Genomic DNA, 16940 nt, shown 5'->3' with positions numbered 1-16940 from the left:
GTGAAAGGATGTGGTTAATATCAAATAGGTGGTGGTTCACTGCAAACATTAAGTGTGGATCCTTTAATTAGCACTTCCTCAATCACTCTGGAAACCCCAAAGCTCTTAGTGAACTCGACAAGTGTAAGGCGCTCAGGTCAGGAAAAACAGACTATAGTAATTACCTGTTACCATCAAAAGGCTGGGCTTTCTTGAGGTCTACATGAAGACTAGTTCCCGTGTAATATTTCAGTAGCTTAAAATGCTGAAACAGTTTCCGGTAAGTGTGAAAAATTGTACAAAGGAACTTGACCTGGTCCTACCCAGAAACAGAGTTATCCTCTAGAGGGCTCACGTATGTTGAGAAATGCATGCAGTTAGTCTGTGAAGGGAAACTACTGCTCGTGTCTTCCGAATCCCCCAGACTCAAGAAAGAGCTCATTGAGGCTCAGGATGCAATCCAGAAGGCGGCAGCCAGGCTGCACCTGGAGCCTTTCCTGTCGTCGGGGGTCTGATGACTTTGGGCTGGGTTCGTGTGGGCTCTCCATGCCGCCTTTTGTCTCTGGTTGTTTCTGCATGGGTGAGGCAGCTCCCTGGACACTGAGGGGCAAAGCTCATACTCCCTTAACTTCTGGCCTATTCTCACTGCAAACTTAAGATTCAGCCTGATTTTATATGCAGAGCTGTTTTTAAGGGGTTTAGAGTGAGGAGATCTGAGTTCTAGACTCCGAGTTCTACCTGACCCTAGCCACACGCCAAAATACATCACCTCGCTGAGCTTCAGTTTCTTCCTCTGTAAAATGGGACTCAGGGATGCTTGTATGAAGCCCACGGCGCTGTTCCCAGCTCACTGTGGCTACTGCATTCATGCTGGTTTCTTTCCCTTTGCTTGACACACAACAGAAAGAATGGAGCTCTTTACACTCTAGAAACCACCTAGCTTTATCTTCTACTTCTCACTTGGTAAATCACATTTCTAAGCTATAGGTTTTGTAATGCTTAGTAATAAGATACACTTTTTAATTGGAAGAATGTTTTGACTCATTGGAAAAGACCCTGATGCTGGGAAAGATTGAGGGCAGGAGGAGAAGAGGGCATGAGGATGAGATGGTTTAATGGCATCATCGACTCAATAGACATGAGTTTGAACAAACTCTAGGAGATAGTGAAGGACAGGGAAGACTGGCATGCTGCAGTCCATGGGGTTGCAAAGAGTCAGACATGACTGAGCAACTGAACAATAACATTTTGACTATCAGTTTAGTATTTTTATGAGTGTCAGTAAAAGATAGTGTTTAAAACCATAAGTCCTTGAGTGAGACTGCCATGCCATGCCGTGCTGAGTCACTTGTCATGTCTGACTCTTTGCAACCCCATGGACTGTAGCCCACCAGACTCCTCTGTCCATGGGATTCTCCAGTCAAGAATACTGGAGTGGGTTGAGACTACTAAGGTTCAAATCCCTAACTCACTACTTACTAACCTGGATGCTAGATGCGATCCTATGGTCTTGGACGTGTTACTCTTCCTCTCGTACCTCAGTCTCCCCATTTCTGATAGGAGGGTGATAACCTGCCCTGTTAGGGTCACGAGCATGAAAGGAGATAACACCAAAAAAGGGCTTAGAATAGAGCTGGATTACATAGTAAGCACTCAGAAAAAGCCAGGAAGCAATACAGATTAGAACTGGAGTGATTTTTATGATTTCAAAGAGCTGTTAAATTATAGATTTCATCAGAACTTTAGACTCAACAATCTAAAATTTGGCAGTGAAAAATGATGACAACATAAAGTTTCCCAGGATGCTCGCCTTAATCTAATGTTACAAAGTACTAAAGTTTGAAAATAACTGTAAGTAGAAATCCTACATGGGAAAATGTTTTCATCCCATTTCCACTGCCCTTTAAAAATGAAAATCTTATCTAGAGGCTGGGTTGAATGAGTTGTGCAGGAAGTTTTATTTATTTATTTTTTTCAGGACCCATCTAGATATTAAACTGGTGTGTTCCTGTGAGAGAATCAGCAATAAAGAAAACCCTTGTAGAGGAGATGTTTCCCTTTAATAAATAAGCATAGCCTTTTATGTTCTTAGTGCTTGCAAAGGAGAATCTGAATGGAAGGACAGAGAGGGGTCAGGAATCTGAAAGGGAAAACCTTGTCGACTGTGTGGGACATGTTAATTCACCATATTTCCCGGACACTCGTCCTCTCCTCGCCGATGTTAGGTCGGAGATGTAAAGAATATTGGAACCTACTCCTTCCCCGTGGGCGCACTTGAACTTGAAGCTTGACCCTTTGTACTTCCCCCTTTGACAGTTAAAACAGCTCAGCACCTTAGCGTATTATTTAACAAGCATCAAAGGCCTCTTGTAGAACATGGCAGTGAGGCGGGAACGTGGGGTTAGCTGCTCCATGTGGTCCATTTACCACCATTTATTTTTTTAATTCTGAAGCTTTTCACTTACTCCTCCTGGGTTTTTACTTGACCTCTACTTTTTCCTTTGTGGCCACTTAACATCTACGAGATTTTCAGAGCTGACTGAAAAGCTAGGCACCCTCATTAAAGAGGGGGGGTGTCTGGTTTCCTATGGGGGGTGTGTCTGGGCATCACGCTCGGGTGACGGATGGCGGAGACTCTGCCGGTGCTCCCGACATCAGCCAGCATTGGCTTGTTTTTCCAGGTTGCTGGGAAGAGTTGCAACAAGATCAGTTTACTATGAAGAAATGCACTTGCCTTTCATCTTGATCCAAAGTGCAGAACCTGGGACTCTTACTAAGAACGCAGGGTTCCTTCCATGATGACAGTAACCACTGGTACCCCTTAGGAAAATAAAGTGTATAAAGAGACAGGAGAGTGGTCCCAGCAGGTGTAAACACTTTCTGGTTTCACATCAACATGCTGGTAAGGAGTCTAAAAGAGGCTGGCATAGTTTGGCAAACCATGGCCCACTGACCACCTGTTTCTATAAATAAGATGTTATTGGAACACAGCCTCATCCGTTTGTTTACATACTGTGTGTGATGGCTCTCGTCTCTAGCATTGAGTACTTGTGACCAAGGTTATAGTACCCCAAAGCCTACCGCAGTTTCCGGCCCCTCTCAGAAATTCACCATCCGTGGTCTGTGATGCTCTAGGAGCTATTTCAGGGCCAGGATGGTTTCCTGGTTTCCCCCTTCCCACTCAGTGGACGATGTCTCTAGCTATATCCCTGTAGGAATCCCAGAGCTGCGCTGGATTTGACATGGCCTTTTTTTTTTTTCTTTTCCCCCTTTCCAGGTGAAATGTGAGGCTAGGTCAGCCTTGAACAAACCGAAGAATAACCATAATAATTGTAAAAAAGTCTCCAATGAAGAAAAACCAAAGGTTGCCATTGGTGAAGAGTGTAGGGCCGACGAGCAGGCCTTCCTGGTGGCACTTTATAAATACATGAAAGAAAGAAAGACGCCAATAGAACGAATACCCTATTTAGGTTTTAAACAGAGTAAGTATACTTGTTTTCATTTCTGAAATATCAAAGCTACTCAGACTCTTTGAATTGGGGGTTGGAAATTTTTGACTCAGGCTTATGTTGAAATCCTCTACTGGGGATGATACTCTGTTTATACTAAATCTACAAATCATCCAGGCCAGGAATTTCTTCCCCCTGCCTCTTTCTGCTACATTGTTCCCTTCTGGGGCAGTTGCAGTGAGATATTTATAGGCTTGAATCCACTGATTATGACTGGAAATAGACATGTTGAAAGTTTCTCATTTTCTGTTTTGTCAATCTTGAGTGTCTGTAACGCCTTTCTTCTGAGATAATAACATGACGTAGTTTTATTAGGCACAGATGTTGCCTGTGAAAAGACAGCTTTTAAAAGGAGGACATTTAAAGATGGACAAAACAACCACAAAGAGAAAACATATTTCCTAAGCCCCAAATTTGTTAAGAGATAACAAAGACCTGATGACTTCAGAGGAAACAAGAAATCCACAAATTTGAACTGAGGGCCCAATTTTGAATTACTTTGACATGTACGTGTAAGCATCATCATATATTTTAGAGAGGAACAGGGAACTCATGGCTGAGCAGAATTCCATATAAAAAGAGAAGAAACCCAGACCCTGTCCTGATTTCACAACTGAGTATATATTTTACCTCTGTCTGGATTTTGTGGTACACAAAGCGATGAGCCCCTGGTTTGAAATAGTATTTTCTCCAAATGTCTCTTCCTAGATTAAAACCATGTGTCATTCTGATGAAGAATGTCAAACCTGTATGTTTTACATAACAATTTACATACCTAATAGCAATTGGCACTGATTGCAAGAGAACACTCGCAGCCATTATAAACTTATATAACTACGAATGATTACAATGTTTGTCTGAAAACTGGCTGCTTGAAATAGAAGTAAAATTAATGTACTATGAACAGCTTTGTTGCATTATGCATTGGTTCAGATTAACTCAAGGCTGAGGCAGGCCTCTTGATAGCTTTGAAATAGTGCAAGGTTCAGTGAGGCTTTTTGAAAGTGTTGTGTCAAAGAGCCGTTTTTTTGTTGTTGTTGTTGTTTTAATTTTATTCTTCATTTCCTTTACCAAAGAATTACATGAAGTTCAATTTTCCCCTCTTATGAAAGAATCAAATCCACAGCAGTCCCATTGCATGGTATTAGTACAAATGAACAGGGTTACCAGTAATTTGGCATAGATGATTAACAGCATAAACACACGCACGCCCTGTGAAGAGAGATTTGTTTTTAAAAATACGTATTTGCACCGTCACACAGGCAAGTAAGTCAGGGGACGAGGTGGGCACATTTCAGTTCCTTTGGGAATGAACCGCACCCTCAAGGGTGGCTTACGTATTTACCTGCTCAGCGCAAGGCACCATGCGATGGCGAAATATGCTATGAGCTTTTAATACACTGCTGCCGTCAGAAGTTCTGTGAAGGTAATCATATATTAACGTGGCTGGTATTTATTGATTATGGAGAGCTCTTCTCTGAAGGAGGCATTACATATTACTGTTGAATCAATGGCCGCTTTCTAAGGGTCCTACAAGACAAGCCGTGTTTTGAAATCCCATGCTCTTCTCAAGGAGGCTGTAACGTAGCTTCCCTTGGTCTGCTGATGGCAACGGGACTAAACACTGTGTTGTCCTTTATCCTAAAAGTAGAATCGTTTCCGTATCTGTGACTGTTTCTTAAGAAATATTTTAAGTGGTACTAATATACCCTGTTGTTGAATACCCGTTGGCAGATTGTTTCCCAAGAACTTAGCTCTCTGGGTTACGTTAATAATTCTTTTTATTTCTCTTTCTCATTGAAAAAACAAAACAAAATGTTTTAATTGACATTTCTTGGAAATATGTTAATGCAATGCTTATCTAAATACTTATTGTCCCTCTAACAGTTAACCTTTGGACTATGTTTCAAGCTGCTCAAAAACTGGGAGGATATGAAACAGTAAGTGTTTAAGCAACTTAAACGAAATAATTTTGCAATCTAACTCCCCCTACCCCCACCCTGCTTTGACCAAAATGGAGAAAATGCAAACATGACCGTCGCTGACTGCCTTTTCAAATGGCCGTACACTTTTGGGGGTTTATTGGGCCGCTTTTGGAAGCGGTCCCAATTAGTTCCAGGTTTGGCAAAATTGTAAACTTGTCGTAAAAACTACAAGTGGAAAACATATGTAACTCTCCCCTGTCAGGGAAATTAGTTAGGTCTGTAATTTTTTCCCATGTTGAGAAAGGGCTATTATTGTACAACAAGCCAAGATTGCATAAAAGAAATTTCCCTTGGCAACATACCTGACATCTGTTCATGTCTAATATGGGAAATGTATTAAAGGCTTTCAGAAGTAATCAGTATTGGCCATTAAGGAATAGAATGCAGCAGAATCTCCTCTCATTCTAGAGCAGAGAAGCTTTATTAGACAAGGGTCAGTGCTGCATAAACAGGAAGTTATCAAACTTACTCAGAACAGGCTCCGACACTCTTTATCAGCTAATTCTAACTGACAGGAACGGGTTATTTTTAGCTTACAGGAAAATTTGATGGCCACGGATTTTTACAGCATGAATTTTGAACCGATAAAATGTTAGAGCAACAGACTTAGATTAGAATCTTGAAAAGAAGAAGAAAGAGCTGCACTAATATAGCATACAGAGATGACATCTGTAATAAAATCAAGTGACATAGGAAGATGTCGTCATTGGAAAGATTTTCTCCTCCACATAGTGATCAGATTGAGTTGTGCAGTTTCTTCTACAATTGAAGACATTATTTTTTTTTTTCCTTACAGAGTAACCTGCGGTATATCTCTGTATCAAAGTAAGATGCCAGAGACAGAAAGTCAAGAAAGTGAAACTCATTTTAACCCAAAATAATAACTAGTGTTTCTTGCCAGATATAGCATTTTATTCCACAAACTAATATGAGGGTTTGATGTCAGGGGCTTGGGATGGGAAAAAGATGGCAAGCAATACGTGAGTCAGATAATCTGGTATTAATTGATCTGGTATTAATCTATAATTAATAACCTGGTATTCTAAGAATTCTTTGTGAGTCTATATGCATGTAAAATGTTTACTATATAGGCAATACATGTTTATAAGGAAGTCAGATACTTATATGAACTATATTTAAACATGTATTTCATAGATATAATTTGCTTAAAATTTCTGTTTTACTGAGTGCACCACTGAAAAATAAATAATGTAGTTTTTCACTTGGTTGGATCTGTTGATAAGGCAGGGAGATTTACTCCTTCCCACTGTGGCTCATAGTTTTGTAAAATCTTGAGCTAATTATAGCTTTCGTGCATGTGAAAAAGATGATAACTTATTCAGTGTTAGTCTCATAAATTTAGCAGTCCACCCCATAGCCCAGACTTTTAAGTCTAACCTTTAATGTTCAGAATAGGAATACACATTCTTATGAACTCTGACTGCAGATAGTTACATGATATTGCATAACATTATGAAATGTCTTTTGAAACCCAGGAATTTTTTTGTTACTCACTGATAGGGAGAGAGCCAGAAAATTTCACTGAATCAGTTTTTCCTGCTTTTGTATCTTACGTATTTGCACCAGAGTTTTTTTTTTTTAACGAGCAACAGCAGACTGGTGTAGAAAATATAATAGAAATTTTCTGATGACTTTGAAGGCATTTGCAGTACTCTTTGAGCAAACAGTGATTATTCTTTTGTTGAATGAATGACTGAATGATCACACAATCAGCGGATCACCTGACCACATATTTATTGAGCATCTTATAAGTATAATATGCAGTGTTAGACACTCTGGGGAACATAAAAATATTTAGGCTAGGGGTTCCAGTTGCTTACCACCCAGGAAAGGCATCAGTTGTAAGACAGAGTGGGAGAAGATCAGTTGCGCTGTTTGGGTAAAGTACTTCCTCATTTAGAGATGAGAAAGAAAGACTGACAGGTCTGATGCCACTTGAGCAGAATATTGGAGAACGGATGGAATTTAGATGTGAAAGATTATGGTCTTCTAAGGATGAGACAGTCAAACGGGGAAACAAACTATGTAGGTAGAATGAAGTTAGGTATAGCAAGTTTGAGTAACTTAGAGTCACTAGGTGGCTGGGGTAAATGACCATGAAGGGGAATTCAGAGGGAAGGATGGAGCCTAGGGAAGGAGGTCCTTGGATGCTGGCAGTGAGGGCTTGGGATCATGAAGATTGACAGCAAGTTAAGTGTTGTGTTTTGCCGCCTGTATTGCCTGCCCTGTATTGTGCTAGACAGAGTGGAGAGAAAGACTGGGCTGGAAAACATGGAAGACCAGACTGGCACCTGCTTTCCATCTGGTTATGTGCTTCACATCTCTTGAGCCAAGCCACAAAGGGGACTGGTGACCTGTGGGGCTGTCCTTTTCCTCCTCTCCTCTCCACTTCACCCTTCAGCTCCTTCACCCTTTGTTGGGTCCCTGCATTCTTCACAATATGCCACATTTTTCCATCTCATCTTAAGCAGTGAATCTGTGTGACTGTCTCACTATAAAATCTATATTTGAGGCCATAAACTGAATAAAACCAACTGGTGGGATTTTTTTCCCTTCCTTTTTTCTTTCCTCCTTTTCCTCCTTCCTTTCTAAAACCTGCCTCCTACTACCTGCTGGCCCTGCAGGCCCTTGAGTTTGCCACTCTGATTTTACCTTTAAGCTTTTGAACCTCTGAAGTATAGAAAACATTTCTCTTTAGTATATTTTGACTAATAAAATTGTGAGATGTTCAGTGAGGATTCAGTTTTGAAGTCAGTCCAGGAGATATATTAATAATATCCAAAGTCTGAGGACTTAAGTTGTCATCACAGCCTTACTAGAGGATACTTATCTGTGAGATCATCTGCTATCAGAAGCAAGTGTAGAGTTGTCATTTAGAGCTCAAAAGAGATCTTGGAATCTTCTAGATCAGTGGTTTGCAGAGGCTACTCAAGAACTGCAGCTCAGATTTTCAATGGGGAATTTTAAAGTGTAACTAGTTTTCTAGGTCTCTCATATATTACCTCTAGAGTGGGGCCTGGGCCTGAGAATTTGAGAATCCTTTTCCTTAAAAAAAAAAAAAAACTGCCCAGATTCTGTTAATTCAAAGCTAATGGTAACAATGATTATTATTAAACTTCAGGACTCCTAGCTTCAAAATGCGGCCCCCATCTAAGTATCAAAGATGAGAAGGTTGTCTTCAGGCTATTACTAAATAAACACGATAAACATGCCAGAATATTAACATTCCTTGGCTCAAAAGCAGCACAAAGTTTCCAACGATTATTTTTCCATTTGGTAAAGTGGCGATCTAAATTGGGACTCGATGAGCTATTTTCATTTTGAATAAGGAAAAGTGTAACCCCCTCACATTTTTATTTTTCATGAATTGGCCTTTGTGCAGAAAAAGATCCTTGCCCTGCTCCATATATGGAAACTGAGGCACAAGGAGATGAAATGAGTTGAATGGGGTCATCCTGGCATTCTTCAAATTTTGAACTGCTGAGAATTTCGTGCACAATTATCTCAACCTCTGTAACATCATCACTAGGAGGAAGAGATTTATAAATTCTTTGTGCTTTGCATCCTCAGCAGTCTCGTATGTATATTTTTATGTTTTGGGGTGATGCTTTGGGGAAAGAAGATCTAATAGTCTACCTTCATTGGTAGCATCTTTCAGTCATTTCTTTGACCTTAATACGAACCTTACCTGATATACCAACTAACTAGTTGAGATTTTCTGATTCTTGAGAAAAATGTGTGACCTTAGAAGATGGGTCAAGAAGTCTGGAAGATGTAAATACTCAGTAATAGTAAAAACTTGCAAGTTTAAAATCTGTAGATGTATTTCTTCTGCTGTTAACTTGTGATTGGATAAAGAGATCTCTCTGGAATTCCTTCTGGTTATAAGAAGAGGCCATTTTAATTGGCTTGTTTTTGTTTGTGGTTATAAACTATTCCAAACCTTCTGGTTTGAATTGTGGATTATGGATTATTTCATTTTAGTCCTTCACAGCCCTCAAATTGAATTTTTTTTTTTTTTAAAGAGCAGAAGTTCTATTTTAAGCCTTTGTAGCATTCAACTAATAGCTATGTTCTGTTCTCTTGGCCTCTTCTGCTTTTGCTAGAAATATGTATCATGTCTCTGCATCCCTAGGTTTAGAGATCATAAACATATTGAATGGATTTGATTTCCTAAAACACATCATCTTGGCATTTTGATTGGTTGGCAATGAGACGTCTTCTTTAACAATCATATATCTGATTTCTCCTTCCAAACATTTGAGGGTCACCTACAGTGGAGGAGACAGAACTGAATAAAGTTTTGCTGATGAGCTAAGAAGGTCTTCACTTCAGTGCCTGGTGAAGTAGTTAAGGCTTGTAGAGTAGCTTGGGGTATTACCAGGATGCAGCATGTTGATGGTGGTTTGCTAAAGTGATTTCCATTTGGCTAAACATTTGCTGGCGAGCCAGAGGCAATATTTGGAGAGAGGTAGAGTTGGGAAATGGGTTGAGTAAATCTTATCCTAGAGGCAGAGGACCACGCAAGAGCAAGTGTGTTGCCTTCTAAGAATGCCAGCTCGCAGTCCCGCCTCTCCCCAGGGGTGAGACAGGACCACTATTTCACAGCTGGAAGAAGCCACTTGTCTTCTTGCTGGAAGGATTAGGCCTTGACATCAGATTCTGGCTTTGACATCATTTCAAGACATCCTCTGAATCTAACCCTAGTTCTCTGGACAGACAAAGCCTCTTGCTTAATTCAAAATTCTCAAGGCCAAAGATGATGTCATGTAGCTTTGAAAGGCTCCAGTTCCTGGAGTACTACCAGGAAAAAAAAGTCATCTTCCTTGAATTCAGTCCGCCCTCAAGGTGTCCTGAGAAAAAAGGCTGTTTCTCACAACAGCGCGGGCAACACTGCTCACAGGCAAACTCCTTTTGACTTCCTAACCACATCCTGCACACTCTTACAAAGTCATGCCATAGTGGGCGCGCTGTTGTCCTAAAAGTTTTCCAATGACTTTCCTCACCGGGCCACAAAATACCAAAATTATTTCATCTTAGTGACTCCAAAGGTAGGAAAATCAAGGCTCCAAGACTGTTTGGGGTTAAAATATTTTCCAGTTCTTTTTTTTTTTTTTAAGTAACAGAACATTTTCATCAGATAAAATTAGAGGAGGGACAGATTCCTTTCCTACTCACTGGGTCCATTTTCTTCTCAAGGACTGGCATTGTTGAGAGTTAATTTCAGGCCACTTTTAAAACACCACCTGAATTCTAAAGAGAGTCTAAAAACCACTTTCCAGTCTGCCCTCTGTATCTGTGGGTTCCACATCTGAAAATTCAACCAATCTTTGATCAGGAAAAAAAAAAAAAATTAATCCCAGAAAAGTTCCAAAAAGCAAAACTTGAATTTGTGAAGTACTGGCAACTATTTATACAGCATTTACATGGTATTTCGTGTTATAGCTCATCTAGAGATGATTTAGAGTACACAGAAGGATGTACATAGGTTATATGCAAATTTTATATGAGACTTGAGCATTCATGAATTTTGTTATCCACGGGGAGGGGCAGCGAGGTCCTTGGAAACAGAGGGGTAACTATAAGGAATGAGAACTTTGTGAATATGACAGGTGTAGAGTGCTTTTCACAGTTTTGTGGGTCTTATCCACACTAAGGAGGACCTCTGTACCCAGTACAGGCCCTAGAACAGTAGCAGCAGAAGACAGGCTGTCAAGAATCCCTACTGTCCAAGTCAGGCCCTTGAGGGGGGACAGGGGAAGCACAATGGGAGAGACGTCACCGCGTGGATGGAGTTTTTCTTTAGGAAGTAGAGAGCCAGAGTTCTTTGTATCCTTTAAAACCTAAAATAGTGGGTCAGGTTGAAACATGAACATGACCGGGAAGCCTGAGGCTTCATGAACAGTTGATCAAACTGACTCCGCAGCTAGATCAAACTTTCCAGCTGAGTGGGGCTGGGGGCCAGATACCAGGAGGCAGACGCTGCTCCTACCCCTATATGGGTTTAAAGCTTAAACACATGCAGGGAGGACAACAGAATAAGAACCCTGAGCAAATGCATGCCCAGGCATGACGAAAGAGCGAGTTAAGAACAGAAGGCAGACGCACACAGGTGGGAGCACAGTGCCCAGGGCTGTCCTGGAAGGAGGGCTCTGTCCTCCCCTGTCTCCTCGTGGGGCTCTGCGACCCCCTGTAGGTTTGGACAAGGCGAGGATTGAGGCGTTTCATGCTGTAGAGCCTATGGTCAGCATTTGAATTAAAAGCGCATCTGGGCACAAAAAAAAGGAGAGATGTATACCCAGGAGACCTGTGTACTTAAAAGCATTTAGCAGTTGGAAAGAGCACATTTTATGACTTTCCTGTGGAAAGAAAATATCTCAAAATGGCCTGATTCATCTAGGCTGGCCAGTGGAAGCTCAGTAAACAGAGAGCCCAGTTCCTTGAAGGCCCGGCCCTTGTCTTTTCTCCACTGGTTAAAAAACAAAACAAAACAAAACAAAAAACTGTATTTAAACAGCAGAATCTGCTACTAGGGGCCTAACACAGACCTCTAGCCAGCTGCACAGGGCTTATTAACGCCGAATGGTGACTGATGCTGGCTTCCTGCTGCCACAGTTTCAATCCTAGTGTGAGGAAGACTTTGTTTTTGTTCTTTTTGATAATTCATTATTTATTCTCAAAGAAGTTTTGTCATTTCTGTGATAGGCATACCTCAGTATGGATGATAGGCTGTGGGTGGGGAGCATGGCCGGTTTGCACGCATATCCCTGTCAGCAGTGGTCTCTTACTCACTATATTTTTCACAATCAGTATTCCTTTGTTTATATATTTGGTCATGTGTTGATTTTTGGAATCTGCCACTAGGATGCAGGCATCTCAGGTGTTGGGTTTGCACTGTGGCCGCCCAGCTGCTGGCACAGTACCCAACAAATGGGAGAGGTTCAATAAATGTTTGGTGAGTGAATGCACGGGTGAATAGACAGATTCTGATCAGATTGGGACTTATTCATGATTTAATGGTCAATCTCTGTTCACCAAGTGGGCAGGGTGGCGGCAACCACAGTTCTAACAGATACTTTAAGAGAGTAACATCTCAGAGAGCTATTAACCCAACCCCCTGCCTTAGATTCTTGCTGACCTCCTAGCTGCGCTATTTTCCCACTAGTGAGAGTTTCAGAATTTGTAGCAAAAGCAATGGGTCCCACAGTTATCTCCCTCCTTTGAAGCAAAAGGCCCCTGGAGTTCTGTATTATCACCCTGCCACATCATTCACCAGGTCATTCTGATATGGAGGCTGCTTTGACGTAGTGGAAAAAAGTCTGCTCTTGGGACCATAAGACATTGGGATGAGTCCTGGCATTCCCACTCTGCTGCTGTGTGTCCTTAGGCAAATCGTGCAACCTCTCTGAGACTTGTTTCCTTTGCCTGTGAATGAGATTCCTATAGTCTGCCTCACAGGCTGATGGGAGGAGTAAATGATATCATGGATATGAAAACTCTTTACAAAATAGAAAATACAGTGATGATTTCTTCTAAAGTGACTACAGGAACTCACACAGTCTTGTTCCAAGGGCCTCCGTCTTCTAAGAGCTTTGAGGAATAATGTAGATGCGTGGAAGAAGGGTATCCTGTTTCTTGTGTACACAGGTCTAGGACAGACCAACCTGTAACTGTATTATGTAAAAGGTTGGAGGGAGACTGTAATTAAATATAAAATAATTACCAAAATATGTATTTTGAGTATTTTTAAAGGGCCTTGAAAACATTTATTATTATAATCTAAACCAAGCTACAAATACAGGAGGATTTTTAGTTATACCTGCTAGTAGATGTAAGAGGTGGTTCAGTCTGATGAGAACTATTGAAACAAATTGATTAAAGAATGCTTCATGGGAAAGTGAACAATACACGACTCACGTTGTCGCGAGGTCCTACTTGGGCCTGTTAAGGGCTTATGGAAATGAAGGGGTTCTTTTTACTTGAAACAGGTACCACTTAACCTATAACATTTAACCACCCTTTTCCTCCTTGGTTCACAATTATGGAGCCCCTGGTTACACACTGAGTTTTTTTTTCACGCCTCTAGCCCTAAGTGAACTCCGCTGTTAGCTCTGCGGTGTTTTTCGAAAGATGCCTCCTGTTCTGCTTATTTAAATGCCACGCCCAGCTCCCTACACATTCCAATACCAAGAGTTTTCTCAGAGCCCTGTTTGGAAATGTTCACAAGGATCTCAGAACTTGCTCTATCTCTGCAGTTTCAAGGAAACACTGGATTGCTCATATGTAGTAGATGACGTGGTTTCCCCAAAGTAATCATTTGCCAGATTGTACATCTGTTATTTTGTTAAAATTTTAATTTATATATAAAAATAAAATTAAAGAAAAACAAGACCATAGTATGCCTTTCAGTATATTACAAGCTGTTTGTTTTTATTCACCCAACTCAGTGAAATACGGACCTTACATTTTAACTTTGGAATATGTTAATTTTCATAGGGTTTCATCAATATCCCATTTTCCTGACCTGAGTGAAGAAAAATAAACAGCTTGTGACATAAGACAGTTTAACATTTTGGTTTTGTTCTGGTGGTTAGCACAGCTGGCATAAAAATACAGCCTGAGAGGACTAGAAATTTCATAACCAACTTGATCATTTTTATTAATTTGTATAGTAATTTAGGTAACACATCACAGTAGTTCAAAAATCAGAAGATACAGAAGTATGTTTTATGGAAATTCTGTGTTTACCTGTGTACTCAGCCACCCATTACCATATCCCTCAAGTAACCAGTGTTAATTCTGATTCATTTAAATGGATATACTAAGACATATTTTAGCTGAAATCTGTATTTTGATGCTTTAATCACATTACATAAAGGAACAGAGTATGCATTTGGGATCTTGGGGGCAAATAACTACATGAATACCCAGGGAGATATCTTGGATAAAAATGCTGTAAGGGTGACAAGATACAGAGCCCAAAGCGGAATTCCATTTTCACTGTAAAGCGAAGTGCTAAAAGTGAGATCTTCCCGGAAGCCCAGGAGTCTCCCCACAGACCCATTTGGACTTCTCTGTTTCTGGGTTGCCAGGACAGACTGTTGTTCTCTTCTGACTGTTGCATATGTATTGAATCCTGGCACTGCGAATCTCTTACGGTGCAAGACTGAATTTCTCATTGCCACTTTTTCAGATAACAGCCCGCCGCCAGTGGAAGCATATTTACGATGAGTTGGGCGGTAACCCTGGGAGCACCAGCGCCGCCACGTGCACCCGCAGGCATTACGAGAGGTAGGACGCCCGTGCGTGGGAAGTCGGCGCTTCACGAACAGTGTGTGAATTCAGAGTGAACGCGTCAAGCGTAAGACCTTTGAGGAAACGGGAAACATCCCTGGCGTTTTACTTTGCACACTGCCGTGTGGTTTTTAGGGGACCTGGCTTTCTGTGGTTACAGGCGCTAATAGAATTAGATGTTCTCCTAGTTTGGTTTTATCCTATAACCCTGTCTGACAATACTGATACTCCCCCCCAACCACAAGCATGGATTATTCAGTATATTCTGTGTGCTCCGTAGGTTCATTCACTATGAGAACTTTCAGCTTCTGGCAAACAGGTCTGCGGTATTACTGTGGAGTTGCCATGTGACTGTATTAGCATAGAAATGTATTAATGTTCAAAGTACTAATATTGAACAGTAAGTATTTCTTTAATAAGAAAATTGTTCCTAGATAAGACCTGTTGTCTTTTTTCCCCATCTTGGTGTTTTTCTTCTGTGCTTTTGACCCAGGGAATCCTTTCTTGCCAAGCTCTGTGTATTTTGGTTTTCTAATAATTTCAGCTTCTTTCAGAAAGGTGATGATAATAATGCAAAGAAGAAATAATGCCAAATTAGCGTACTATGAGGGTTGTATCCATGGGAATTGTCCCCTTTGCATTAGGACTGTGTGCCCCACAAAATTGAAGACCACTTAGGATAAATCATGTGTTATCATTGGTCTGTGTTTTCAGTCCATACTTGTTTAGGTCATACCAACGCCCTTATCACTGGCATATCCCTGCAGAAGTCCGGACAGACTCAGCTTCTTGGTTTCACATTCAGAGCTTGTGAGGTCCAAGTAGAGGTGTCTGGGTGTGTTTTTCATAATGGCCATGGATGGGATGAAGTCAAGACACAGCTGAGCAAACAGGCCGTATCGCTTGCTCCTTTGAAAAGTATAACACAAGTCCACATTGATGGCTGCTCTTCACATCATCAGTTACCATCCCAGCTTCAACCCACATGCTTAACACCCATCTTTGATCACACAAATGCATCTTCAGACAGTGTCACATCACACACCAACTCTTAGTCATATTTCTAGTCCAATTGTATTTTTATCTGCACTGCACTTTACAGAGTCCCTTTTCATATGGCCATTTGGTGAAATTTACAATGTTTTTATAGGTATAATCGTAGTAAATTAAGTTGGGTTTAGAACCCTATGAAAAAGCCTCACAAAGTATTCCCAAGAAACTGCTTTATTTGACAGTGTTATAATCCAGAAAGTTTTTTTTAATTGATAATGGAAATTCAAATTACTATTCTTCATAGCATTGTTGCAGGATACTGCATTGGATTTTTTGTTTTTAAGTGAGTGTATTTCAGTATTTAATACAAAAGACCATACTCTCACTGTTGGCAGCGGGTGCAGCACTGAAGTTCTAGTACAAAAAGGCACTGGCATCTGGGGTGAGTGTTCTGTAAGTGGCAGCTGAGGTATCAGAGTCCTCTTGTTGGATTATGAGTCAAAGCTTTAATGAAAACGTTTTCGTTAGACACGCTGTCCACTTTCAGACAGTTTTTATTATGCTAGTGAACCTCCCTTGGCTTCACGTGCAAATGTCCCCAACATGTGACCCATCACACTTAAAGAACCAGATAGGGATTAAACTTTGAGAAAAGGAGTGTTATCTCAGCTGTGAGCTAGCTCACCTCATTGGAGTGAAAAAGTAATCAAATGTATCACAAAGCGTCACATGGTCAAATAACAGATAAGCTCTGGGATAGAAAAAGGCTTGGGTTTAATAGCAGCAGGTACATGTGTACGGTCCTGTGTTTACTTTACTCAAGCAGTTGTGTGTATAAAAATAGCTGCAATCTCAAATGCCAAGATACGTTCTTTTGAAGGTTGTGTACTTTGTTTCATGATTTACCTCTTCCTGCAGTAGCAGAATCCCACATGCCTGCAGTCAGTCAAAATGGAAAATTCTAATAGAAGTACCTCCAACTGCAGCAACTAAAAAGCATTATTAAAGATTTTTAGAGACTTTTCTTCTCTCATTCTTGGGAGCAAAATTCATAAAGTTTTGGTCTCCCGCTGGAATAAAGTTTTTGAAAAGCTATGTCAGTTACTCTTGCAAATCTAGAATTTTCTTTGGTCATTGTATCAGTCAGGATCCAGGGAGG

The 16940-nt window shown here is 40.8% G+C and overlaps 1 protein-coding gene across 3 annotated transcripts in view; it reads left to right on the top strand.

Moving 5' to 3' along the window:
* The window catches only part of ARID5B (AT-rich interaction domain 5B), a 192343-nt gene that overhangs the window by 150501 nt on the left and 24902 nt on the right, over positions 1–16940 (top strand). For all 3 annotated transcript variants that reach the window (XM_086382291.1, XM_086382290.1, XM_086382292.1), the window contains 3 exons: positions 3257–3461; positions 5376–5428; positions 14688–14785. In XM_086382291.1, the coding sequence (XP_086238417.1) occupies positions 3257–3461; positions 5376–5428; positions 14688–14785 (356 nt within the window). The remainder of the gene's footprint in view (positions 1–3256; positions 3462–5375; positions 5429–14687; positions 14786–16940) is intronic.

Source organism: Bos grunniens, chromosome 28 (genome assembly GCF_055505025.1).
Source record: "Bos grunniens cultivar Pamir isolate PY7600 chromosome 28, Bosgru_T2T1.0, whole genome shotgun sequence".
NCBI classification, from domain to species: domain Eukaryota; kingdom Metazoa; phylum Chordata; class Mammalia; order Artiodactyla; family Bovidae; genus Bos; species Bos grunniens.
The sequence above is the reverse complement of the archived record's forward strand: the minus strand, read 5'-3'. Positions and strand labels throughout refer to the sequence as shown.